This window comes from Panthera tigris, chromosome D2, assembly GCF_018350195.1.
Source record: "Panthera tigris isolate Pti1 chromosome D2, P.tigris_Pti1_mat1.1, whole genome shotgun sequence".
In the NCBI taxonomy this organism is placed as follows: Eukaryota; Metazoa; Chordata; class Mammalia; order Carnivora; family Felidae; genus Panthera; species Panthera tigris.
In genome coordinates, this window is record NC_056670.1 from 78,635,020 (window position 1) to 78,660,758 (window position 25,739).

A 25,739-nucleotide genomic window follows, 5' to 3' on the forward strand; every position below is an offset into this window, starting at 1 on the left:
TTCGTGAGTTCGAGCCCCGCGTCAGACTGTGCTGGCAGCTCGGAGCCTGCTTCAGATTCTGTGTCTTCCAATCTCTCTCTGCCCCTCCCCTGTTCACATTCTGTCTCTCCCTCGAAAGGAAGGCAGGCAGGAAGGCAGGCAGGCAGGCAGGCAAGCGTCTGATGTAACAATGGTGGGGGGGGGTGTAAATCACTCAGGGAATAGTGAGGTCTCAGACCCCACCTTGCTTTGAGGAGCCATGGAAAATCTCTTGGGTTCCTCAGAGGATTCTGCAGGGACAGGGCAGGTGATGAGCTGCCATTCCATGACCCACCTGAGTACGAAGCCGCCTCCTAAGACCAACTAGAGGCCAACGACGATCCAAAAGTGATTTTAGAGCTCACTGCCGAAACGTTCTCTTGAGACCTGGAGTGTTACTTTCTGCCTGTGGCTGTTCCTGGAGCAGAAGAATAGGTGATTGTCTCCAAGTGAGATCACATCCTCCGAGGGGGTCAGTGCTGGAGAATCTTGGGCTGGAAGAAGACCGACTGGTGAGAGGACAAATCTGGGCCATCCTGCTGAACGGGGTCTCTTTGAATTCTTGGAAGGTCTATCCTTGCCTCAATATGAAGAACTGTGCATTTGGGGGCTTCTTCCTAAGTCTGGACTATTAAATCAACATTAGCAAAATGCCACTTGCGGGGGAAAAAAAAAGAGGTTTTAAGTGGAGTCATCGGTGGTTTTACTCTTCCAAAGTCTTCTGCTTAAAGTGAGGACCAGGAGTGCCATAGACTGTGTGCGTCTCCTGAAAGTTCGTCTGTTGGAAAGAGCCCTTAAAGTGATTGGTGTTGGGAGGTGGGGCCTTAAGGAAGTGACGGGTTGTGAGGGTGGAGGCTTTGTGGGTGGGATTAGTGCCCTCCAGAGCCCCTAGCTTCGTCCGCCACACGAGCACGCAGAAGAAGGCGGCCACCTACGAACCGGGAAGAGAGTGCCCACCGAACACCCAGTCTGCCAGCATCTTGACCTTGGACTTCCCAGCCGCCAGAAATGTGAGAAATAAGTTTGCGTAGTTTACAAGCCCCCGGAGATACAATATTGTCACAGCAGCTCAAAAGGACGAAGACAAAGACAAGTGTTTCTGCTATCAGGCGGCAGGTGCCATTCGGCCAAAGCCCACGGTCTGCAAAATCTGCACTCTGGAAACTGAGGTCACAGGAAAAATAGAGTCCTAGCCAGACTATTCAAAACCTACATTGGGGCGCCTGGGTGGCTCAGTCGGTTGAGCATCCAACTTCGGCTCAGGTCCTGAGCCGTCGCTAGGAGCGAGTCTCCGATAGCAAAACAGCAGCAGACCGGCCAGCACCGCCCCCTCCAGGACTTCTTCACGGCAGCCACGGTACCCTCCCCCATCGTGGCGACCATCCAGAAACATCTGTGGGGCACACAGGGATGCGAGGACGCTGCTGACACCGCGGGGGAACGAATACCCAGGAAAGCAAGACTCCCATCACCGGCAAATCGTTGGGTGAGGGTGACAGACGACTAAATCAGCCTGAGATAATGGTCAGAAAGGAGAGGGGTGCTCGGCCTCACCATCATCCCAGACGCACCTAGAACACTGCCACCTGCTGACTTGGGGGCAGTTCTGTGGAGCCGTTCCGGGCAATGACTCCAGGTTTACAGTAGCTTCGATTCACACACCGCCTCTCCCGGGGACGCTTAACCGAGTTACTCTCACGATGCATGCGTCTGTCTTCTATAAGGCGGAGGTAATAATAATAAAAATAGCACTTGTCTCCTGCCGAGGCCGAAAGGAAATACCGGGCAGAAAGCGCTCGGCACGGCGCCAACACCTGCCGGAGCCGATTCCGCTCGCCCTCTGCATTTGGGGACAGGCGGGACACGGGCATCTCTGCCCACTCAGGCTACAGCACACAGTTCCTGGCACTCCGCGGGGTCAGCGGAGCGAGCGAATTCCGACGGGCGCGAATACGGCATCTGAAAACTGCCGAGGACGATTCTCTGTCTTCATTTTGTCCGATCCTCACATTCTGACGAGGGGGCAGTGCCGGTGGCCAGGCTGCATCCGCTGATGACATGACACCAAGCCTTGGACGAGGCAGCGAGTGGCCTGGAGCCACTCAGCCCGTCGGCAGGTGCACCGGGACGCCCGGCCAGCCCGCCAGCCCCGTGCGCTCTGGGGGGACCCCACCCACGCCTGCGGAGGCTGGGCCGGCAAAGGGCTGGGCAACCCCGTCCACATGCCGGACGACGGCGTTGAAACACTTCGGACCCCTGACACCTTGGTGTTTCTCGCACAAAATTCCCATCAGCTTGGCGTACCTGCAAAATACTCCTAAGTGAGACAAGGTGGTATTTTTAAACTGCATTTCAGATCGTCCGTGTGGGAGGACGCATTTCAGAGCACCTGTGGCGATGACATCAGGCTTCGTGGGACACTGATTCTGGAAGGTTAAGAACCCCGAAAGGGGCTCCCACCGAGTCATCGTTTGCCCACGGAGGGTTGTATCGAAGGCCCTCACACGTGCCGTAGGCAACGCTCCGCCTTCCGTGTTTAACACCACATAACCCACGGGGGTGGGGGCTCCGGCAGGCTCGGGGGCGGCTGGCCTGGGACTCCCTGTTAAAGCAGCAACTTCACATCCTAAGAGCAGGTGCGGAGATGTTCTAGCCGGAGGGCATTTGGGGAAATGATAGACCATTGAAGAAAACAATACCTCCCCCCAGGATAAACAGCACTGATTATGGTGGTTTTCAGCGACTGTCCTACTTCATGTTGACTGAAGTCAGGAGGATGGGTCTGTCCACACTTCCAGCCCGGGAAACCTGCCTTCTCCCTGGATGAAGGATGAGGTAGCCAGGAAAGATGACGAGGACACAGGACAGCCCAGCCAGCTGCTCCCTGCCTGATGAGCGTCCCCCCGGGGGACCTGCCGTGGGGCCCAGCAAAGGCAGGGCAGCGAACGCCCACCATCTCCCCTTCGGCCAGGCCTTCACCTGACACCCTCTGTATACGTCCTGTGTGCCGGGCGATGTTCTGGGCTGGGGGGAAGGGAGAGGAGGAGAGACCAAGCCCCTTCTAACCTGGGGCTTCTGCTCAAGGAGGGTCAGATATCACCCAGAAACAAGCCACCAACATTCAGGGAGGGGCAGCACCACACAGGATTAAGAGGGGCCAGCCACACAGGGCCAGCCAGGAGTTTCCAGGAGCACCTGGAAGCTACTAGAAGCTGCAAGCAGAGAAGTGAAATGATCCAGCAAATTTTAAAATTATAAATCACCTGATTTCATTGCTCAACAAATCCCATGACTCCCTCTTCTCTGCTGAGGCAACTGAGGCTCGGAGCCATGAGATAATGGTTCTGAGGGTCCCCAAATCTAGAAGTGTCAAGGCCAAGGTCTGAACTCTGCACGCCTAGGACCCCGGCACTATGACCCCCCCCCCACGTTCCACCTGTCCACTGTGGTCGTAGAATCCCCAACTGGAACAACACTACTCACAGCCCCTACCCCCACCAATAAACTCAGGATTAATGGAGCCGTTCAATGTCTGAAAGCCTGTATAAATGGGAACACTTCCTCTTTAAAAAAGGATAACTTCATTTACAGAGAGAGCATTCGGGCATTAGGTGACCACTCCTCTAATGATGAACGCAACAGCCCCACACCCATTTGAATCTGGCCCCGCTCGCCCTGACCTTATTTCTGAGGAAGCCTGGAGCCCGTTCAAGGTGCTGCAGGCACTCACATTATTCATGGTCACTCTTGTGAAACTTGGAGAAATCACCCTCTTGGAAAACACAGTGTCTCAGTTGTGCACATCCAAATGTTTCTTATCAGCTGTTATTAAAAAACAATAATCCTGGGCGCCTGGGTGGCTCAGTCGGTTAAGCGTCCAGCTCTCGATTTCGGCTCTGGTCATGATCTCGCAGTTCCTGAGCTCAAGTCCTGCTGTCCCACACTGACAACTCAGAGCCTGCTTGGGATTCTCTGTCTCCCTCGCTCTCTGCCTCTCCCCACTCACGATCTCTCTCTTTCTCAAAAATTAATACACATTTAAAAAAAAAACACACTTATAAACCAACCTTTGGTTTTCATTAAAGTCAGGTCTGGAAATGTTCTACTGGAATTCTGGGACTGCCAAGCGGTGCCAGTTGAGGTTGAGTGGGCTGAAAGTCTGTGTGGTGTGGCAGAGTGTTGAGGGAGGAGGGAGGGGCAGACGCTCAGAGTCGGAGCTCTGCTCAGACACCCCAGAGCCCGGGTGCCCCTGGGAGGGACCTCGTCCGCTCTTGTCCGGTTCCCAGCACAGCAGCTGCCCGCAGTATGTTCACGGCGGCCCACGCGAGCAGATGTGGACGCTGGTACTCAGCAGCCGTTACCCTTGATGGCCCCACACCTCGGCAGGGGGGGGGAGGGTGGGGTGGAGAGAGAACCACCCCCCGCCCAGGAGGCTAGACAAGATGATGCGTGCACAGAAAGGGTTTAGAAAACACACACAGTGATGGAGCAGCCGGGGGAAAGACAACTAGAATGCCAGAGACCCACACAGGACAGCGCACGACCAAATGCTGAGCTGGGTAGGGACAGAACAGCAGGAGCTGGAGGAAAAAGGCTTCGGGATGGGCCGGTGGAATAACGCCCCCTCCCCAACAGAGATGCCAACGCGCTGATCCTGGAGCCCGGGAACAGTCGGGGCCAGAGAGTAAAAGGAAATGAAGTCTGCAGGTACAATTAAGGTTGCTTGAGTTAGGGAGATGATCCTGGGTCATCCAGGAGGGTCCGATGTCCCTACAGGCCTCCTTAAAAGTGGAAGAGGGAAGCAGGAGAAGGGCCCGGAGGCTTAGAAGGAGAGGACCGCACGCAGGGGATGTAGGCACCTCTAGAAGCTGGAAAAGGAGAAGAACTGGGCTCTCCCCTCCAGCTCCAGCAGGAACGCGGCCCTGCCTACACCTTGCTCTAGCCCGATGGGGCTTCCGTCCTCCAGAACCGGAAGAGAAGGCGTTCGTGCGGCCTAAGTGGCTGCATTTATGAGAAGCTGTGAGGGCAGCACAAGGAAATGAACACCACGGATGCCACAGGATGTACACTCACCGGCAGGGGGGAGGGCAAGGGCTCGCGGGCAGGGGAACCTGCCCGAGAAAAGGCAAGAAGTCAAGAACCGCGCAGGGTATAAAATCCGCGTGCAGGAGCCACCTTCCTAGAGTAGGACCTTGACAGCAATGAGCGACAAGGTTACACGACCCGTGAGCCTCAGAGAAGGAGGCCAGACACGACGTGCTGGGGCCCAGGTGAGCCACGAAGGGTCTGACCTGGGGGGAGCCTCAGAAAAGCCTGGAAGAGGTGTGGGCGGTGGTAAGAGTGGCAGGGGAAAGAGGACAAATGTCATTGGCTGCCCGCGTCCTCCGGAGTTCAGCGCCCTCCTCCTGCCTGGTCCAGACAGAGGGGAAGAGCTCAAGAGGTGCAGGGGGGCCGACCTGGGTCCAGGCACCAGAAGCATCCTTCGTGCTAAGTGCTCTTTGTAGAAGACACGAACCCGGAATCTCAGGACCCTCTCCGTGAGACAGAGGATTGGAGGCAACCCCCTCCTGGTGGGAGAAGTGGAGCTAATGCATTTTTTTTTAAGTTTTTATTTATTTAGTTAGTTTGAGAGAGAGACAGAGAGAGAGACAGAGAGAGACAGAGAGTCCCAAGCAGGCTCCAGGCTGTCAGTGCAGAGCCCACCTTGGGGCTCGATCTCATGAACAGTGAGATCATAACCTGAGCCAAAACCAAGAGTCAGATGCTTAACCGACTGAGCCACCCAGGTGCCCCGAAGCTCATGCATTTATAAATGCCATGCATGGTATCGACCCACGGTCAACGAACCACTGCTGCGTCTATCGCCAGAGCAACGAGCCATGCGAGCAGAGCCCTTCCGGCCCCGCCGGTACCTGGATATTGAGTCTCCCTCGATGCGCCCCCAGCCCGTAGCGCTTCGAAGTGGATGCGTGAAGCTGGAAGTCTGTGATTTTTAAGGTTTCCAGACCAAGAGGTGGGCAACCTAGAAAGGATAATGCTTGTTAAAACAACGACTGATGTTCAAAGGCAAGTTTGTGGTTTCCCGAATCTGGCCTCCCGCTTTCCTGTCCCCCCCCCCCCCCGCCCCGCTGAAGCCCTGCCCATCAGGGAAGCCCACCCCCCTGCCTGTCCAGTGTCTCCGGACAGATGCTGTCGACTCGGCCGTCAACAGTGTCCCAACTGCCTTTCTTGTCGGCGCCTCCTTTCCGGCTGTTTGTGCTCTGATAGCCCTTCTCTCTGTTGCTGTCCATGCTACTGTCTGAGGCTGTTTCCAATTAAGGAACCTTCCACGATGTGACTCAGCCAGGGAGCCCTACGGGTTAGAAATTTCAGAGCGATCCCGGGGTTGAGCTCTGCAAATGAATCAGAACTTGTTGATTTTGCTTCAGCAACTCTGGCCTTTGCATTGTGCATGCTAATGAGCAAGGCAATATAAATAGAAAAAAAATCTACTGTTCCCTGTTCTTGGCAAAACTGATAGTGTCGAGAACAGCTACCAAACCCAGTTTGGTCCAAGCCGCCCCTGGGATAAGATGCTGACACTTGGGCAGACCCTTGGCGATCCTCCCGGTCCAGACCATCGTCCCTGAGGGGAGGAGCTTTAACAGCAGTGCTGGGGCTGGATCCCAGGCCTCCCGACACCCCGACTTCTCTCCTCACCTTGGGGCTAGAAGTCTCCAAGATATATGCTATCCATATCCTCAAATCTGACCCTGGAGGAAGCAAACAAAAACTCGGGAGGAGAAGTAAAATCTATTTGTACTGGTACGAGAAATCCCTAACGTCAGAGGCATGTTTAAAAAGCTGTGTGGGGGCGCCTGGGTGGCTCAGTCGGTTAAGCGGCCGACTTTGGCTCAGGTCATGATCTCGCGGTCCGTGAGTTCGAGCCCCGCGTCGGGCTCTGTGCTGACAGCTCGGAGCCTGGAGCCTGTTTCGGATTCTGTGTCTCCCTCTCTCTGACCCTCCCCTGTTCATGCTCTGTCTCTCCCTGTCTCAAAAATAAATAAAATGTTAAAAAAATTAAAAAAAAAAAAAAAAAAAAAGCTGTGTGGTCGGGGCGCCTGGGTGGCTCAGTCAGTTGGGCGTCCGACTTCGGCTCAGGTCACGATCTCGCGGTCCATGAGTTCGAGCCCCGCGTCAGGCTCTGTGCTGACAGCTCAGAGCCTGGAGCCTGTTTCAGATTCTGTGTCTCCCTCTCTCTCTGACCTTCCCCCATTCATGCTCTGTCTGTCTCTCTGTCTCAAAAATGAATAAACGTTAAAAAAAAATTTTTAAAAGCTGTGTGGGTCACCGCTGAGATGGGACCCCAGGGCACCTGAGGATGATGTGCGGGTGTCTGTGCACCCACGAAAAACACCTGCGGGGAGAAAGCCCCTCTGGCCTCAGGATGCTGGAGGGGGTCTGCGGGCAGCTGGATATGAGAATCTGCCTTGCGGCTGCTGCCAGAGAGATTTAGACCCTCCAGGCCCTAAGACGCATCTAGACCTGCCCTTGAGTGCTCACAGAGGAAGCTGAGGCCCCGAGACTCAAGGTGAGCCATGCAAAGCATCTCTGCCGGCAGCAAAGCTGGATTTCAGATCCTGGCCTCCAGATTCTCAGCTCCAGGCTGTCAAACGCCGCCACACTGCTTCCCTGGCCCTGTCCACACCTGCCAGGTGGCTGCCTGGATCGGTACATACGCATCGGCCATCTGTGCTGGGGACGGAGGTACTGGTGCCCGGCACGGCGAGGAGCACCAGGAGGGGGGTAACGGTGACCCTGCCACGCACCGGACACCGCAGGAGGACCCAGGAGGCTCCAGGTGGCACCTTAAGTGATGGTGCTCCAGCCGGGTGCCGCCAGAGGGGGCGTGGCTCAAGTGCGGGCCGTGTGAGCAGAAACTACGCAGGGCACCGGGGGGGGGGGGGGGGGGGGCAGAGGGCGCGTAGCCAGTGGGGACCACAGAATGAACGGGGAAGTCGTGCAGCAAGGGCAGGGGACACAGCCAGCGGGGGTCCGTGCAGCAAGCGTCCCTGGCCACCCAAGGCTGACCTCACAGAGGGTCCTCTAGTTACCATAACCCTCTTCCCCCACTAGGGTTTGCCCTGGGCACGTTCCATGCCTGGAGGACCCACATGGGAGGCATTTCCTTGGGTCCAGGGTCAAACGCGTATTCTCCATCATGCCTATAGGAAACTGACCAAGTGTCTGATGACTGAGCAAAGATATTTCTTACACACACTCAGAAATCCCTGCTGCCTGCCTCCACCAGCCATGCCTAGTCGTGGAACCTGCTTATGCTAACGTGAAAGCAGCCACACCTGCCCCTCCACAGCTCAGGCCCTGGGCCCAGGATGCAAGACGGCAGGAGCCCGGACCCCCACGCCCCCCACCCTGTCCCGCTGTCCCGCTTCTCTCTCTGCTGCTCTCCTCTCTGGGCCATATTCCTCTAGCATCTCAGACCCCGGTGGTCCCTGGCCCAGATGCGGGGCAAGGACCGAAGATGAGATCACTTCTCGTCCCCTCTGGGAGGTTAGACTCCAGAATGTCCTTCAACCTGCCACTCAGCCCCAGCCCCGGCCCTGGGCTTAGAGGCTCCCTCAGCCGGAGATGCCACCCACTGTCCCCTCTGCTCCCTGTCACTGAGTCCCAGCGCACCTTGCTTCGGGCCCATCGGCATCCTCAGGAACAGCCCACATCCCGTGAGCCCTGACACCAAAGTGGCCAGTCGGCGGTTCCGCTGGACGATTCCCCGTGTCCCGGAAATGGGCTCTGCATCCCAGTTCCGCCAGGCTTGCCTGCTTAAGTTTCAGAGCCTGACAGGGAACAGGGCACTGGTGTGTCCTTCCATGTCCTGGTGCTCCGTTCAGAGGCCCAGTGGTCCCACATAAGCGAGCGTCAGAAATACAAAAAGAATTTGCTGCCGTGTCAAGAAGCCTCTTCGGCAGCCGTTTCAAATGTGTTCACATCCCCAGGTTCCTCCTCCTTAGCAGAAGACACAGCAGGTGGGGAATTCTAGGCACTTCGTGGAGCTAACACCTTCCACTCACAGCATTTAGACGGCCAGCCAGACAAACGGACAGAGGGATGACGCAAATGCTTATTTACTCGTGAGACAAAGGAACAACAATTGCTATCCAGGGCATTTCTTCCAAGGAAAGGAAACCTCTCCTATGCCCATGAATATTTTAATTCAAAAAGGAAGGACCTGAAGAAACTAACATATTCATCACAATCACTCTTGAATTGCTATGCGGAAGCCCTGCCTCCCTCTCACCGGGGCGCACCAGGGCTGAAAAGAAAATGCCCGTAAGTGGGGTGTTTACGGATCACACATCTAATAACGACTCAAGAGCTCAACGCCTGCCCTCTCGAGGGGCCCAACCACCACGTACACGAGGCAAGCGTGAGCCCCACGCAGCCGACACCACCGTCAGCTGCCACATCCAGTGTCCACGCTTGCCCACTCTTGAGATGACGCGACGGCGTAAGCCAGAAAAGCCACTCGTTCGGTCCACAGGACAGCTGACGACGTCCTTGGTGAGGAGCCCAGACAAACACGCACACACACACACACCCAGCCTGCGTGCAAACGCAGTCTTCCCTGAGTCCTAACAAGGATGGTTTTTGCTTAGCAGAAGACACTATCTTCAGAGAATTTTGTTTTGTTTGGGAGTCATCTCCGTCATTCACGCCATGACGAAAGACGCTAGAGACAGATCCACGCTGAGGAAGTGCAAAGCCCCCGCCAGGCCACGGCCAAGTCACTGATGCACGGAGGTCACTGAGGCGTCTCTGGCTGTTAGAAAACAACGATGGTTGGGAATGCAAGCTGGGGCAGCCCCTCTGGAAAACAGCACGGAGGTTCCTCAAAAAACTAAAAACAGAAGTACCCTGCGACCCAGCAATTGCACTACTAGGCATTTATCCACGGGATACAGGGGTGCTGTTTCGAAGGGACACATGCACCCCCATGTCTATAGCAGCACTATCAACAATAGCCACAGTATGGAAAGAGCCCGAATATCCATCGGTGGATGAATGAAGGAAATGCGGTGTGTGTGTGTGTGTGTGTGTGTGTGTGTGTGTACACAGACATACATACAATGGAGTATTACTCGGCAATCAGAAAGAATGAAATCGTGCCATTTGCAACTACGTGGATGGAACTGGAGGGTATTATGCTAAGCGAAATTAGTCAGAGAAAGACAAAAATTGTACGACTTCACTCCTATGAGGACTTTAAGAGACAAAACAGACGAACATAAGGGAAGGGAAACAAAAATAATATAAAACCAGGGAGGGGGACAAAACAGAAGAGACTCTTAAATACGGAGAACAAACAGAGGGTGACTGGGGGGGTGGGGGGGGGGAGAGGGGGGATGGGCTACATGGGTCCGGGGCATTAAGGAATCTACTCCTGAAATCATTGTTGCACGATATGCTAACTAGTTTGGATGTTAATTTTAAAAAGTCAAATTAAAAAAAGAAAGGAAGAAACCAACGATGGTTAACTTAAGCGGGAATGGGGATCACTAGAGGACTGGCAGAAGGCTCCCAGAAGGGACCATGGCAGGGACGTGGGACAGGTGCAGGGCGGAGCCCTCCTCACCCAGGCAGCAGAAACCACAAATTGTGTGCTGCCAGAGGATCGGACGGACCCCGACAGCAGTTCGAGCCACACCGTACCCCCCGAGGGGTCCGCCCCCCCACCTCACGTCAGCCGCCCCAGAGAGGGCCTGGCCCGTCACATCACCGGTCTGCCCACCGAAGCCAGGTGTTGTCAGCAGGGTCAATGGATGCAGGTCTCCAGTTCCCACCTGCAGGCACATGGGACAGGTGTAGGGAGCTCCGTGTGCAGCCCGGCAGGCAAGTCCCGCCCTACGCAGCCCTGCACAGCGCGGTGTGATGGGTTCTGCAGGCACCTGCCCTCGCTGCCCGGCCCCGAGTCCCCCCCCTCTCCATCCATCCCTTTCCTGATCTTGCATTCCACACTCTGGTTTCTGTCCCCAGGCACGGCGGCTCCCCTCGTTCGAGGGCCCCAAGAGCAGACCTGAGTCCGCTCCCTCTTGGCTATTCCTGCCCCATGGTTTTCATAATGCGACTATCGTAGTGGGTCGGGCCACCCGGACAGGTGGCTTATAAACAGAAGTTTATGGCTCACGTGCCTGGAGGCTGGAAAGCCCAAGGTCAAGGCACGAGCACGGTGGCCCCGTGCTGAGGGCCCCCCACCTGGGTCACGGCCGCCCCTTCTCACCAGATCCTCACCTGGCAGAAGAGGCAAGGGGCCTCTCGAACAAGGGCACGAATCCGAGGGCTCCACCCTCGGGACGTCAGTACCTCCCAAAGCCCCTGCCTCCTCGTGGCGTCACCCTAGGGGTTAGGATTTCCACACACGGGTTCTGGGGCGGGTGGGGGGGAGCACAAACATTCGGGCCACAGCAGTGATGTTTCCCTGTTACTCCCCCTCCTTCTTCCCTGTTGAAGGAGCCCTTTCCTCTCCCTCAGCTGAGGTTTGCAAGCCTCCGACCCCTGGAAAGTCTTCCTTCCTCCTCCCCTTAACAATCTGCATGGGCGCCATGGTTGCATCCGCCGATGACACGTGCTATCTACGCCAGCAGGAGTCGAGTCACCCGTCCGAGGAGGTTTCAAGCCAGGACCTCTCCCCTGAGTGTATCTGGAGACCAGACAGAGACCCTGGTGGCTCTGGTCAGCGGTGGATGCGAATATCATCGCTGAGATGTCCCGACTGTCTTCCCCAGTCCACCGCTGAAGACGCTCTCCACGGCTCTAGTGACCTTCTCGTCCTCCGCAGGGGTCCCGGACACGCAGCACCAGTGAGGTCCTCACCCTTGAAGTTCCCCTCTCTTGCACTACCACTCTCTCTTCTCCTTTGAGGACCTCCGCTCCTTTCCTGCCACCACACGTCTGTTTTCCACGGGCTTTCGCTCGGTTCCCAGAACTATCCATGCAACTCAGCTCAACGCACATGTACCGCATCCCGCCGACACGGCATCAGTAGTTCTGGGAATCGAGCCGCGCTCTGCAACGCGGTCCCACCTGCTAGGCTCGGCTGAACCTACGTGCTATGCCCGCTGGGAGTTCCCCGCCTTCCCAAAATCACATTTTCGAACTTGTTTTAATTAACAGAAAATTTAAACATAAAGTAATTTAGCACAAACCCTCTATGCCACATCCCTTTATGCAAGGATCGGTGAGGCAAAAATCCCAGGTCAAAAGTCATGCTGTTCTGCACCAAAAGTTCTTAGGCCTCTCGTAACGGTTTACACTGAAAGTCTGACACAGGAATCTCCACGTTTAGAAAAATGAAGGGTTTTCTTATACTGAAGGATGGGAAAATAAAGGGCAGGGCAATGATCTTCTGATTTAGAGCTTCTCAATGAATTCAAAATGCAGAGGACTGCAATGTCCATATTAAATACTTGACTCTGATGAATTTCAGTGTATTTCCACCTGATTCATTTTTTCTCCTCTCCCTTCTACCCTGGGAACATCACCCTCAAGATTTTAGGCAGGTCTCCCCAAGCCCACGGTGAGCAAAATGAGCCTTGGGTTCACCTGCAAAAGGGAACGCTACCACATTGGAAAGAAAACTGCAGAGGACCATTCAGAAGCCACTGCAAAGGGCACTCGGCCGCTCCAGAGAAATGTGCAGAGAGGAAATCGAGAACACACAGAATAGTCCGCAGGTCTCAGATGCCCCAAGGCCAGGTGTGTGCTCCCTGCTGGAGCAGTGACACCAACGAAGGCCCTCAAGTGTGCAGAGGCCTACAGAGGGGTACGGGGACCACCCTCCCTCCAGCTGCACCCTGAGCTATCAAAGACCCAAGCACAATACAAAGAAAAGGAGCAGGAAGGGGCAGGCTGACCACATCTGGCCACCAGGCCCCACCACCCTCAGGCCACCCTCAGGCTCGGGGCCACTTCCTACTCCTTGAGGGGACATCCGCAAAACTTCAGTCGCTCAGCTGCTCCCTGGTTTGGGACACAACAGGAGACCCTAACGTTACAACCGCAGGGACAGAAAGCAGCCGAGCAAAATCCACAGAATGAATTAGCCTCCACGTCTTCAAAAACCAGAATTCTAGGGGCACCTGGGTGGCTCAGTCAGTTAAGCGTCTGACTTCTTGATTTCGGCTCAGGTCACGATCTCGCGCAGTTCGTGGGATCCAGCCCCACGTCAGGCTCACCCCTGACAGCAAAGGGCCTGCTTGGGAGTCTCTCTCTGCCCCTCCCCCTGCTGGCATGCGTGCACGCTCTCTCTCTCACTCAAAATAAATAAATAAACATTAAAAAACAAATAAGCAAAAAACCCCAGAATTCCAGGAGGGCAGAGAGGGTAGAAAGGAGCCATAAGTACCAGCCCAACAACAGTCGCTGCCTTACCTTTGACCACTGGAAGCTGTCAAGGCAGTGATAATCAGTCCAGCATGAGACTTCTCAATGGCCATCCCAGGGCTCAGGAAAAGCAAATTCGAATCTCGAACCCACTACCCGTCGGCAGAGGACAGCAGGGCTGCCCCGATGAGCGAGTAAAACAGAGAAGAAACAAGTGCTTCGGAGCTCGATGTAAATGCCCACAATCAGAGAGTAAAAAGACCAGAAGCTGGAACTCTAATAGGCTTGCATTTCTCCCACGACTGTAATGTCAACTGAGGAGACCGCTCTCCGGCTCACAGCCTGCTGGGAATCGGTGGGGAACCTCAGCTCCCACCCCCCCCCCCGAACCTGGCCAGCCAGGCTGCACAGAACCCCCAAGGCGCTGCTCCCCGCTCCTCCTACAAAACAAAGAAAAATCTTTGGTCATCAAGCCAAGCTTTTGTTGTTTCTAAGAACACAGAGACCAACCCTTGGAAGCTCGTGGGGGGAGAACAACATGAAGACGGGTGTGAAAAGGACACTTCAGGGAGACGGTAATTAGACAAGAGAGATGTGTCACAACCCAGAGGGAAGACGGGGACAGTCATCAAAGATAAGGCAGCATGACTCCGAGAGTGCCCTGTGCTGAGCACGCACTGTCCACGAGGCCTGTGCTCTCTTTGTAAGGAAGGGGGGCAAAGTGGGATCGTCTGCCTCCCTCTACCTCCCCCCTCTGACCCCGATCCCTCTGGGGGGAAGCTGTCGTGACAGACTGGTCATGAAAACTATTTTAAAAGAGAAATGATTTGGGGGAGCGATGGGGCGAACCTGCCATCATCACCACGAGCCAGACGCTCTGAAGACATTTTGTGATTGAATCTCCGTTAAGCACCACGAGAGAAGGGCGTCATTGTCCCCATTCTACACGCACACAAACTAAGACCGAAGAAGTCTTTTTTTGTTTAAATTTTTAATGTTTATTTATTTTCAGAGAGAGAGAGAGCGAGTGAGCGCCCAAGCAGGGGAGGGGGAGAAAGAGAGGGAGACACGGAATCTGAAGGAGGCTCCAGGCTCCGAGCTGTCAGCACAGAGCCGGACGCGGGGCTCGAACTCAAGAACCGCGAGATCGTGACCTGAGCTGAAGTCGGACGCCTACCGACTGAGCCAACCAGGCGCCCCTAAGACCGAAGGAGTCTTAAACAGAGTTAAACAGCAAAGTGAAATGCGAAGATCAGCTCTGACATAAAAGCCCAGGCACGGTCGTAAGCCACTGCCATCTGACTTGAAAATGCAAGAGTAGGGGCGCCTGGGTGGCTCAGTCGGTTAAGCGTCCGACTTCAGCTCAGGTCACGATCTCGCGGTCCGTGAGTTCGAGCCCCGCGTCGGGCTCTGGGCTGACGGCTCGGAGCCTGGAGCCTGTTTCCGATTCTGTGTCTCCCTCTCTCTCTGCCCCTCCCCCGTTCATGCTCCGTCTCTCTCTGTCTCAAAACTAAATAAACGTTAAAAAAAAAAAAAAAAGAAAAGAAAATGCAAGAACATAAGACAAACGCGAGTTTCGCGGTGGTGTTTGGGGTCACGTCGGAGAAAGGCTATGAGGCTGGGACAGGCGTTACCAGCTGGCCCAGGGGAGCTCAGTGTCCCAGGCCATCGGGCCTGCTGTGATCGTCTGCTGGAAGCAGAGCAAAGAATTCTCCAAGACCTCGAGTGCGCTGCGGAGGACAGGCTCACAGCCACACGGTCGCCATAAATCAGACAGCTCTGACTTAACGACATTCCATCCTTTGCCTTTCTGAACCTGACATTCTCTTTGATGGATGGGTGTGGAGGCGGCTTCCTGCTGCCCTGGAGGACACGTCTGCAGCGTTCTTTGCCGGTCTCAGATACCTCGGGCTTCCCAGAGGGGCGCGCCGTGCCCAGGGTCTTTGGGGAAGGGGCTGATCTCGGTCTTATCCAGCCACCCTTCGAAAGCACCCCCCTCGCCCCGGGACTCCTTCCCCAATTTGTCCTCACCCTGACCTGACATCAGAAACAGAATCTCCTGGGGAGCCTTAAAAGAAACTGATGCCCACCGTCCTCCCCAGAGATTCTGATGGACAGGCTTGCAGAGCGGCCCTGGTCTCTAAAGCTCCCGGGCGATCTTCTGAGCCCCTCAGAACCTGGCTGGTGTCTCTTCCCTTGAAGCTGCACAAGCTCAGAGCTCCCCTTGTGCAGGTCCCACCAATCAGGCAGAGGAAACCCTCTAGGAACAGTATGGACCGCGGGCTGATGCCTCTCACGCCCAGAACCCGCCCAGAGCACCCGCATCCCAGAGGCTCTGACTGCCGCCCGCTGATGGCTGATGGGTGGCTGCCTCGCTTGAAAAGCATCCAAGGCTTCCTCCCTGACACTCAACCCTCTCATCCTACCCCCCCACCCCCGCCTAACAAAGGTACAAAGCACACTGCTTCCATCACAGGGCAGCGACTAGGACTTTCCATCACTGAATCCCCAAAGGCCAATCAATATTTCCCGAGTAAATGAATGAATGTGTATTATGATCCCACAGAACTGATCATCATTATGCCTGCACCAGCTGTGGAAAGTTAGTATTTTGTTCTCTGTACATTGCTTATAAAGCCAAAAAAGGAGTAATTATTGTTTCAAAATTGCATTTCTCAAACTTCGGTCACCTGCTTATTATCTTCATGAATTTTTCCATGTAGCACCTGCACTATTACTGTATATTCTTATTAAAATCAAGAGTTTTAATGGAAATAAGTTGATGTAAAAGGAAACCTTATTCTAGAAGGCAACACAGGAAAATAGCTTTGTGATCTTGCAGTAGGCAAAAAAAAAAAAAAAAAGAAGAAGAAGAAGAATTTAAACATGCAACAAACAGCACTAAAGGAAAATATTGATGATTGTTCTATACTAAATTTAAGAACATATGTTACTCAAAAGATAGCACTGAGGCACCCGGGTGGCTCAGTCAGTTATGCGTCTCACTCTTGATTTCGGCTCAGGTCATGATCTCACGGTTCGTGAGTTCGAGCCCCACGTCGGGCTCTGTGCTGACAGCTCAGAGCCTGGAGCCTGCTTTAGATTCTGTGCCTCCCTTCTCTGTCTGCCCCTCCTCTGCTGTGTGCACTCTCTCTCGCTCTCTCTCTCTCAAAAATAAACGTTTAAAAAATTAAAAAATTAAAAATTCACAAAAGATAGCATTACTTATGTGCAGAGGTAAGATAAGGAGTATGAAAAGATATTACTGTGCATACCTCTGACAAAGGACTCCTACCCACAGTATTTTTAAGAAAGGCAAACATATAATAAGCCATCCTATAAATCAATAAGAAAAACAATGAACAAAAGAACTGAGCAGGCGTTCACAAAGGAAGATATTCTGACAGTGAATGAGCATAAGTCATTTGTCTTCAGGAAAACACCAATGAAGGCCCCTAGGAGATGGGAGTACACACACACCCATATGGATACAATCAAAAAGACATATATCAAAAGTCGCAAGGAAGCAAAACAACAACGCTGGTAGAGAAGTGTTGATGGGTACAACTGATCCAGAAAACCCTCCAGGAGAACTTACTAAAAATGTAAATACCCATGCCCTGTGACCCAGCGATCCTACCCTGGTGATATACCCAACAGAAACATGCTCACACACGCTCCAGAAGACTTTTACGCGCACCATTTGTGATAGCCAAAAACTGAGAACAACCCAGATGCCCATTAGCTTGAGAATGAATAAATAGATCTGGCATAGCCACGCCACATCAATGAAAATACATGAACCGTAAGTATACACAACGACATGTAGGAATCTCATAAACATAATATTAAGTGACACAAACCAGACACAATGTGCGATTCCAAGTTCAAAAACAGGCAAGAGGAATCTCTGATGGTGATTCTCTTTGAGAGAGAACAGGACTAGTGACTAACTGGGGTGGGAGGGAGGCCTCATTGGTCTGGTCATCTATTTCTGATCTAAATGATAGTTTAGTGCATTTACATTATACGTGAGTGGTGTACGTGACAATCCAATGTGTTATGCTCTTGTGATTTCAAGACTTTCCTGCATATGTATTATATAAGAAGAATAAGAAGAAGGGGGAAGGAGAGGGGGAGGAGGAGAAGGGGGAGGAGGGGGAGGAGGAGAAGGGGGAGGAGGAGGAGGAGAGGGAGGAGAAGAAGGGGGAGGAGGAGGAGGAGGAGGAGGAGGAGGAGGAGGGGAGAGGAAGGGAGCAGGAGGGGGAAGGGGAGGAGGAGAAGGGGGAGAGGAGAGGGAGGGGGAGGGGGAGGAGGAGGAGGAGAAGGGGGAGAGGAAGGGAGGAGGAGGGAGAGGAGGAGGAGGAGAAGGGGGAGGAGGAGGGGGAGAAGGGGGAGAGGAGGGGAGGGGGAGGAGGAGGAAGAGGAGAAGGGGGAGAGGAGGGGAGGGAGAGAAGGGGGAGAAGGGGGAGAGGAAGGGAGGAGGAGGGGGAGGAGGAGGAGGTGAGAAGGAGGAGAAGGGGGAGAGGAGAGGGAGGGGGAGGGGAGGAGAAGGAGGAGGAGGAGAAGGGGGAGAGGAAGAGAGGAGAAGGGACAGGAGGAGGAGGGGAGGAGGGGGAGGAAAAGGGGGAGGAGGGGGAGGAGAAGGGGGAGAGCAGGGGAAGGAGGAGGGGGAGGGGGAGGAGAAGGAGGAGGAGGAGAAGGGGGAGAGGGGGGAGAGGAGAGGGAGGAGGAGGAGGAGAAGCGGGAGAGGAAGGGAGGAGGAGGGGAGGAGGAGGAGAAGGGGGAGAGGAAGGGAGGAGGAGGGTGAGGAGAAGGGGGAGAGGAGGGGAGGAGGAGGGGGAGGAGGGGGAGGAGGGGGAGGGGGAGGGGAAGGAGAAGAAGACTTTGTTTTTCCCGACAGCGACATCATACGAATGCCAACCAAGTCTACTTGTCCAGTTCAGAAAGAGGAAAGGAGAATTATGCTGAGAGAAAAGAGCCAGTCTCAAAGTTATACACCGTATGATTTAATCCATCTAACATTCTTGAAAACACAGGACTATACAGATGGAGACCAGCTTAGAGGCTGCCAGGAGTCAGGGACGCTGAGGGGGGTGGTGGCTATGAAGCAATGGCACGAGGAAGAGCCACCACAAAGGGACGGCCCAGTACCTCTGTGTTGGTGGTATTTCCACGAAACGGCACATGCAGTACAAGGACACAGGACTATGTGCACATACAGACACACACACACGTATAATGGGTAGAATGTGAATATGATCTGTAAATGTTGTTACTGTGCCACAATTATGCAAAATGTCAGCACCGAAGGAGGCAGAGTGAAGGGTGCACGGCACCCATTCGTTCACAACTTCCTGTGACTCTGCAATTATTTCAAAATAAAGAGCTGTTTGCTTTTTAAGATCTCTTTAAAAAGACTTTCTCGCAACGTGTTCAGGGTTATTTGACGTATCTCATAAACTCACCGGTTGTACGGAAGCATCACAGACTTCAGGGAATTCTAGCTTAAATTTCTGCGACCTCTCCGAAACACATCCTAAAAACCTACAAAGGCTCTCCAAAGGAAAAATTCTCAACAGTGCTTCAACCTAGTGCCAGATGTGCGAGAATATTTCCCACAGCTGAGTCAGACAGAGACAGCTGGGGGAAAACTGGAGACAACCAGAGGAGAGGCAGGCAACCCTTCATCCCCCTTGATGCCTCTATTTTGAAGTTCAGGGTCTGCAGCAATGAGAAAACTGGACGCCACCTCTAAAGCTCAGATGTGGCTGAGGCGGCCAGGTGCTCACCTCTCCTCCCCAACCCCCATCAAGTTTCCACACTGTTCGGTTCAGAAGCTTGCAGAAAACAACAGGACAGGAAGGAGGGACAGTTGTCACACAGAATGACAGTGTGGCACCAAGACAAGGACACTGATGACAGCATAGGAAGGTCATTACAGTTCTCCCATGTGTCCCATCAGACCAAAGTGTCTAAGAACTGCAGCCAGGAAGAAGTCAGCGCCTCGGGGAAGCAAAATTATGTAGCTGATGAAGGGCTGCTTGGAAGTGGAAACTGTACTGGGGGTTTGCGTGCTGACCGGGTCAACATCTATAGACCTAAGAAAGGGCTGCAACTGCCCCCCAGTGGAGGAAATCTGGCTGCATTTTGCCTCGTTAAAAGATACTAAAGAATAAACACTGATAGGCAGTCTACGAAGGACAAAATTCCACACAAAAGAACACGAGACGTATCACCCAAAAGACTCTGAGAAGTAAGGTGCCTCTTAAAGTGATTTCATGTAATAACCAGGAAAATATTTTCCCAGAAATTATTCATCCCAAGTATAGAAAAAAAAATATTTAAATTAAGGCCAAATATCAAGAAAACTACAAACCCAAAGGCAGAATTAAAACCTGTAAGGAAAGACCTATTATTTTTAAGTAGGGATCTCTGCCGATGAAGTCAAGAAAAATAAATAAAAAGTGTAAGAGATGGAAAGAAAAAACAAAATTGTCATTATTGAGCATATATTGTGATTTTGTACCCCAATCCAAGTAAATACATAAATAGTTGTTTTGAATAAGAGTTTAGCAATGTCGCTGGATATAAATCATAGAAAACGTTGACTGTCCTCCTGTATACTAGCGAGAAAGAGTGAGAAAACTGAAATTAAAAGCATCGTAAAATAGAAAATATCAAAGAATAAATCTTTTAAAGATGGGCAAGATCTGTTTATTGGGAGATATTTTAAAAGATTGAACAAGAGGGGAGATATACCATGTTCATGGATTGTAAGACATAATGTCTTCAATGTTAATTCTCCCCAAATTGATTTATGACATCAATGCAACTGCCATCAAAATCCCCAAAGTTTTCAGAAAGGTATTTGAAGAACCTGACCAGGTGGTGTAAATGTGTGTGTGTGCACTCACACACATGCATGCACATGTGCACACAAGGAGTCAAGCATAACGAAAACTTTTAAAGGAGAACTAGGTCCTGCTGTACTGGATATCAAGATTTGTTATAAAGCTATAGTAGTTAAGAGAGTAAGGTATTTCATGTATGGGTAGAAAAATGAATTAATGATAAAGAACAGCAAGCCCGAAAACAAAACCATACATATATGGACTCTTAATCCCCGACAGACACTGCAAAACAGCAGGCAAACAATTATCACCCCACTTGCGTACTTCAAGGAAAAAAATAAAACTGAATTCTAACTTCATATCATAAACAAAATCCATTCCAGGGGGTTGAAGGCCTAACTGCAAAATCAAAAAGGGAAAAGGAAGCTTTAGAAGACACTATAAAATATCTTTATGCTTATGGAGTAAGAAGGGATTTCTAAAACAAGTCACAAATAGTAGCAACCAAAGGAAAAGAAATTGGCATATTTGACTACATTACAATTAAGAACTTTCGTTCATTATGACCCCACAAGAATGAAAAGCAAGCCATAAACAGAGAACGCATTTGCCATCGACACCGTAAAATCTACTTAGAGTGGAAACATTTGTAAGAAAACAACTGAACAGAAATGTCACCAAAAAAAAAAAGATCCAAATGGCAAGTAAGTACATGAAAAGATGCTGAACCTCATTAATAATTAGGAAATGTAGATGATATCACAGTGAATCATCATTATACACCCACCAGATTGGCCACATATGAAAGTCTGATCATACAACAGTTGTTCGGAATGTGAAGTCTGGAGCTTACACAGTGTTGACCAGGAAGTCTGAATGGCATGCCCCCTGAGGGAAACAACTGAGCATTTGTTCCACAGGGAAGCTAAACCCAGCTATTCCAAAGTGTATATATACTTGGAGAAACCTACGCCCACGGGTTCAAGAATTATGGAAAGAAAACCTACGCCCATGCGTGTACAAGAGTTTTCACGGTGGCACTTTTCATAAAATATAGAATCGGGAAATAAATCAAATATCCATCAGCACTAAAATAGGATAAAAAAAAAATTGTCATGTAGTGCTATGATGGAATCCTATATAGTGATGGAATGAATGAACAGAAGAAATATAGAACCTTGATAGAAAATTACAAGATATGTGTGACTGAGTACACACAGTATGATTCCATTTATGTGAATTTCAAAATTAGGCCAAACTAACTTATCCAGAGATACAAACATAAGCAGTAAAACTATGAGGAAAATCTGTCAAAGCTGGAATAGAGGTCACCTCGACAGTGGAAGGGATAATGATGTGACAGGGAAGACTGACAAGACTCTTACTTCTTGATTCAGGTGATGGTTACACAGGGATTAGCTTTACAGATGTTTGTTAAAAGAACATACATATTATATGTAGTTTTTCTATATGTCTGCTTTATCTAAAAATAAAAGTAGGAAATATCCTGCATGAAGCAGTAAGAGTGAAATATTATCAGCAGAAAATCACATCAGTGATGTGGTAACAAATTCGTAAAGGTTTCAGAATGCAGGGCTATCTGCGTGTCTCCTTCAGTTAAGCGTCTGACTCTTGATTTCAGCTCAGGTCCTGATCTCACGGTTCGTGGGACTGAGCCCCACATGGGGCTCTGGGCTTACAGCACCCAGGGCGCTGCCTCTGCCTCTCCCTCGCTCACACTCTCTCTCTCAAAAATAAACAAATTTTAAAAAAGAAAGCAAGAAAGAAAGTTAGGGGCGCCTGGGTGGCTCAGTCAGTTGAACACCCGACTTCGGTTCAAGTCATGATCTTGTGGTTCGTGGGCTCGAGCCCCATGTTGGCGCCCGGAGCCTGCTTCAGATTCTGTGTCTCCTTCTCTCTCTGCCCCTCCCCCCTCTCAAAAATAAACAAACATTAAAAAAATTTTTTTTAAGATTTCAGAATGCATATTGAAAGGACAAAAAAAAAAAAGAAACAGTAACACCAATTTTTGTTGTTGTTGGGGGGGTACTATAAATGAGACAAAATTCCTTATAAAACTTAAAATACTCTTCCTATAATATCCAGTAATTGTGTTCCCTGGGATTTGCCCAAATGAGTTGAAAACATGGCCACACAAAAAAACCTGCCCATGAATATTTATATCAGCTTTATTCATAATTGCCAAAACTTGGAAGCAACCAAAACGTCCTTTGATGGATGAGTACATTGTGGGTAGTGCAGCCAGACAATGGAATATTATTCGGTGATAAAAAGAAATGAGCTATCAAGCCTTGAAAAGACAGGGAGGAACTTTAAATGCATATTACTAAGTGAAAGAAATGAGAAAAGCAAATGCTCTATGATTCCCACTAGGTGACATTGTGAAGAAGGTAAAACTCTGAAGACAGTCAAAAGATCAGTGGTTGCCAGGGGTTCAGGGGAGGGGGAGAGAAATAAGTCGCTGGGGTACCGGGGAGTTTTAGGGCAGTGAAACCATTCTGTATGGTACTCTAATGGTAGCTACGCGTCGTTACACATTTGCCAAAACCCAGAGAATGTAAGACAAAGACAAAAACCGGAAGCCTTCATGTAACCTATGAGCTTCAGTTAATAAGAACGTATCAATATTCCCAACACTTGCAACAAATGTATCACGGTAGGAAAGCAGAGGAGTGGAGATACACAGGAACTCTCTGTGTCTCCCTTCATTTTTCTAAATCTAAAATCTAAAACCTCTCGAAAATAAATAAGCTGACAAATTAACAAAACATAAGCACACACGCTGCAAAAAGAAAATACGTCAATAGAGCACTGATGTCTTCAAAATAAACCTTATCAACATTACTACAAAAATAAAAACTCTGACAGATCAGTAACCATGAAAGGAAGCAGATTGATCAAAGAATTTCTTGGGTGGAAAACGCCTAGTTCAAAGGAATTTACTATCTCGTTCTTTCAAACGTTCGAGGAACAGATCGTTCTATGTTCCTGCCCTGGCCCAGGCCTTTAAAACATGCGGCAAGGGCCCTCAGGGCCCACATCAATGACTGATACAAAGCTCGTTCACTGGAACCTACTTGTCAGCCACTGTTGCAAGTGCTTTATTCAAGTGACCTTATTAGACACTTATCCCGATCCGATGGGGATGTCCAATTATCACCCCCATTTTGTATCTGAGGAAACTGAGGCACAGAGAAGTTAAATAACACATCTGAGAGCACACAGCTAATAAACGGTGGACTGGGTTTTGAGTTCGACTCAGCGCGGTTCCTGAGTTCTTAACTACACTGCAACATATAAATGGAGGGTCTCTTGTCCTTCACATATAAGGAGGTTTTATAAATTCACACACACACACACACACACACACACACACACACACACACAGACAAGAGTGGAGAGACAGACTCCAAATGCTGACTGCGGTTGTCTCTGGAAGATAAGACTGTGTTTTGTTTTATTCTCGTCTTTGTTTTCTACATCTTTCAAATTTTCTGCAAGGTGCGTCCACTACTCGCGTGGTCGACACGTTTCACAGGCCAGGAAAGAAATCTGTTCTAGAACAACTTGCACGTTACGTGGAATTAAATTTCTGTGTCTCTTCCTAAGTTTCAGGGGGTGACGTGGCAAATTCGGTTTTCTGCTAAGCCCATCCCAGAGCCAGCGGAGCAGAATTGCAGAGGAGGGTCTCATCACAGAAGCAGCGGCAGGATGGGAAGAAGACAGGCAGAAAGGTCACGCGAGCAAAATCCCGAGATGTGGGCTGGCCTCCGCTGCACGGGCTCAAAGGAGCTACAGTGTCTCCTCGGCAAGGTCACTAGTGTGACCTTGGTGGCCCAGAACCGTACCCGGGGTCAGCTGGGTGACAGAAAGTGAGCGGAGCCCATGGTGCTCCCGACCACATCAGAGCCCCGTCCCCCGACCCCTCGTCTGGAAGGAATTTCTCTGCTGGCAAGTCCACTGTGGCCCTGGTTCCAAACCAAGGCCTCTGCAGCCTGTGGCCCCAGGCTCACCATGGCCCACAGGGCATTAACAGACACTCAGCTCACAGCGTACCGTGGGCAACGGCGAGCCCAGGACCCCTAACCCGACCCGGGGAAGGCCCTGCCACAAAACCACTGGGAGAAAAAAATAAATCTCTCACGTTGCAAAGGAAGGCTGGGAAATACCTTACAAGACATGTTTCACTTCAGAGACTGAAGAATAACTTTCTTCTTTTTTAAGTTTACTTATTTTTGAGACACACAGAGAGAGCATAAGTGAGGGAGAGGCAGAGAGAGAGAGGGAGAGAGAGAGAATTCCAAGCAGGTTCCGTGCTGTGAGCCCAGAGCCCGATGCGGGGCTCGATCCCACGCACCGTGAGATCAGGACCTGAGCTGAAACCAAGAGTCGGACGTTTAACCGACTAAGCCACCCAGGTGCCCCAAGAGACTGAAATAACTTTCTAGGCAAGTTTGAGACAGAGTTGAAAGTGGGGGGCTAGCAAAGTGTGGAGGTGTCCCAGATGCCCACATTCATCAGGTTTCCCGAGCAAGGTATGTCCGAGAGGGGTGCGACCCCATCCCAATCCTGGCCCCTGGCCGCCCCCCCTCGCTTCCAAGGGGTCTGAAATACAGACGTGACCGCGTTATCACTGCCGGGACCACATCAGCCGCACCTCTTCCAGAATCGGGAGTCTCAGAGTCACTCCCCTGCCCTCAACAGCTCTGCCAGATGTTTAGGGGAGACCAGAGCTGAGCCCCAGGGAGCGTCTGACCACACAACAGTAGGGAAAGGCTCCCAACAAGGGCTTGGATGAAAAACCAAACTGCCCACAGCAGTGAAACACTCTCATGTATCACACACACACACACACACACACACACACACACACACACAGAGTAGGTCAATCCCCAAGCAGGGTACCTGCTTAAAGCCTCAAATCTCACCCAGCCCAGGCATAAGGAAGCTCCCATTCACCGACATGCATCCCTTGAGGAAACCCATTCTACACCCACGATGGCGGGAAATCACGTTCCTTTCCAACAGATCAAAGAACACTTCCTACGGAGGCTGGCTCAGCTGTCCTGGGTCACGAAGAATCCACTTGAACACACACAGAGTACGCGTTCTGTAGCCCAGAACGCTAGTTCCAGCACGGGGCAGGGGCTCAGTAAACGAGTCCGCCATTCATGTCGAGCACTGGGTGTATCCTGAGAAGAAACAGAGGATCCCGAGATCTTGAGACTCATATCCTCACAGAAGAGAAGGGCTGCCCGTAGGAGTCACTAGGATGTGACAGAGGAGGGGACTGGACCCTGAGGAGGAGGTCTAGGAAAATGAAAGAGAGGTGATCAGGGCAGGCTTCCTGGAGGCAGCATTTGCGAGAAAACTGAAGTTCGAAGGCAGGGGTTGGCAAGCCTCAGCCCATGTGATGGCCAAATCCAGGCCACCACCTGTGTTTGTAGGGCCCAAGAGATAAGAATAGTT

General features: G+C 51.5%; 1 protein-coding gene across 1 annotated transcript in view; it reads right to left on the reverse strand.

The window, feature by feature from the left end:
- Positions 1 to 25,739, reverse strand: part of CPXM2 (carboxypeptidase X, M14 family member 2) — a 140,213-nt gene that overhangs the window by 100,091 nt on the left and 14,383 nt on the right. The window contains exon 3 of the mRNA XM_042960604.1: positions 5,931 to 6,040. Coding sequence (XP_042816538.1) covers positions 5,931 to 6,040 — 110 coding nt within the window. The remainder of the gene's footprint in view (positions 1 to 5,930; positions 6,041 to 25,739) is intronic.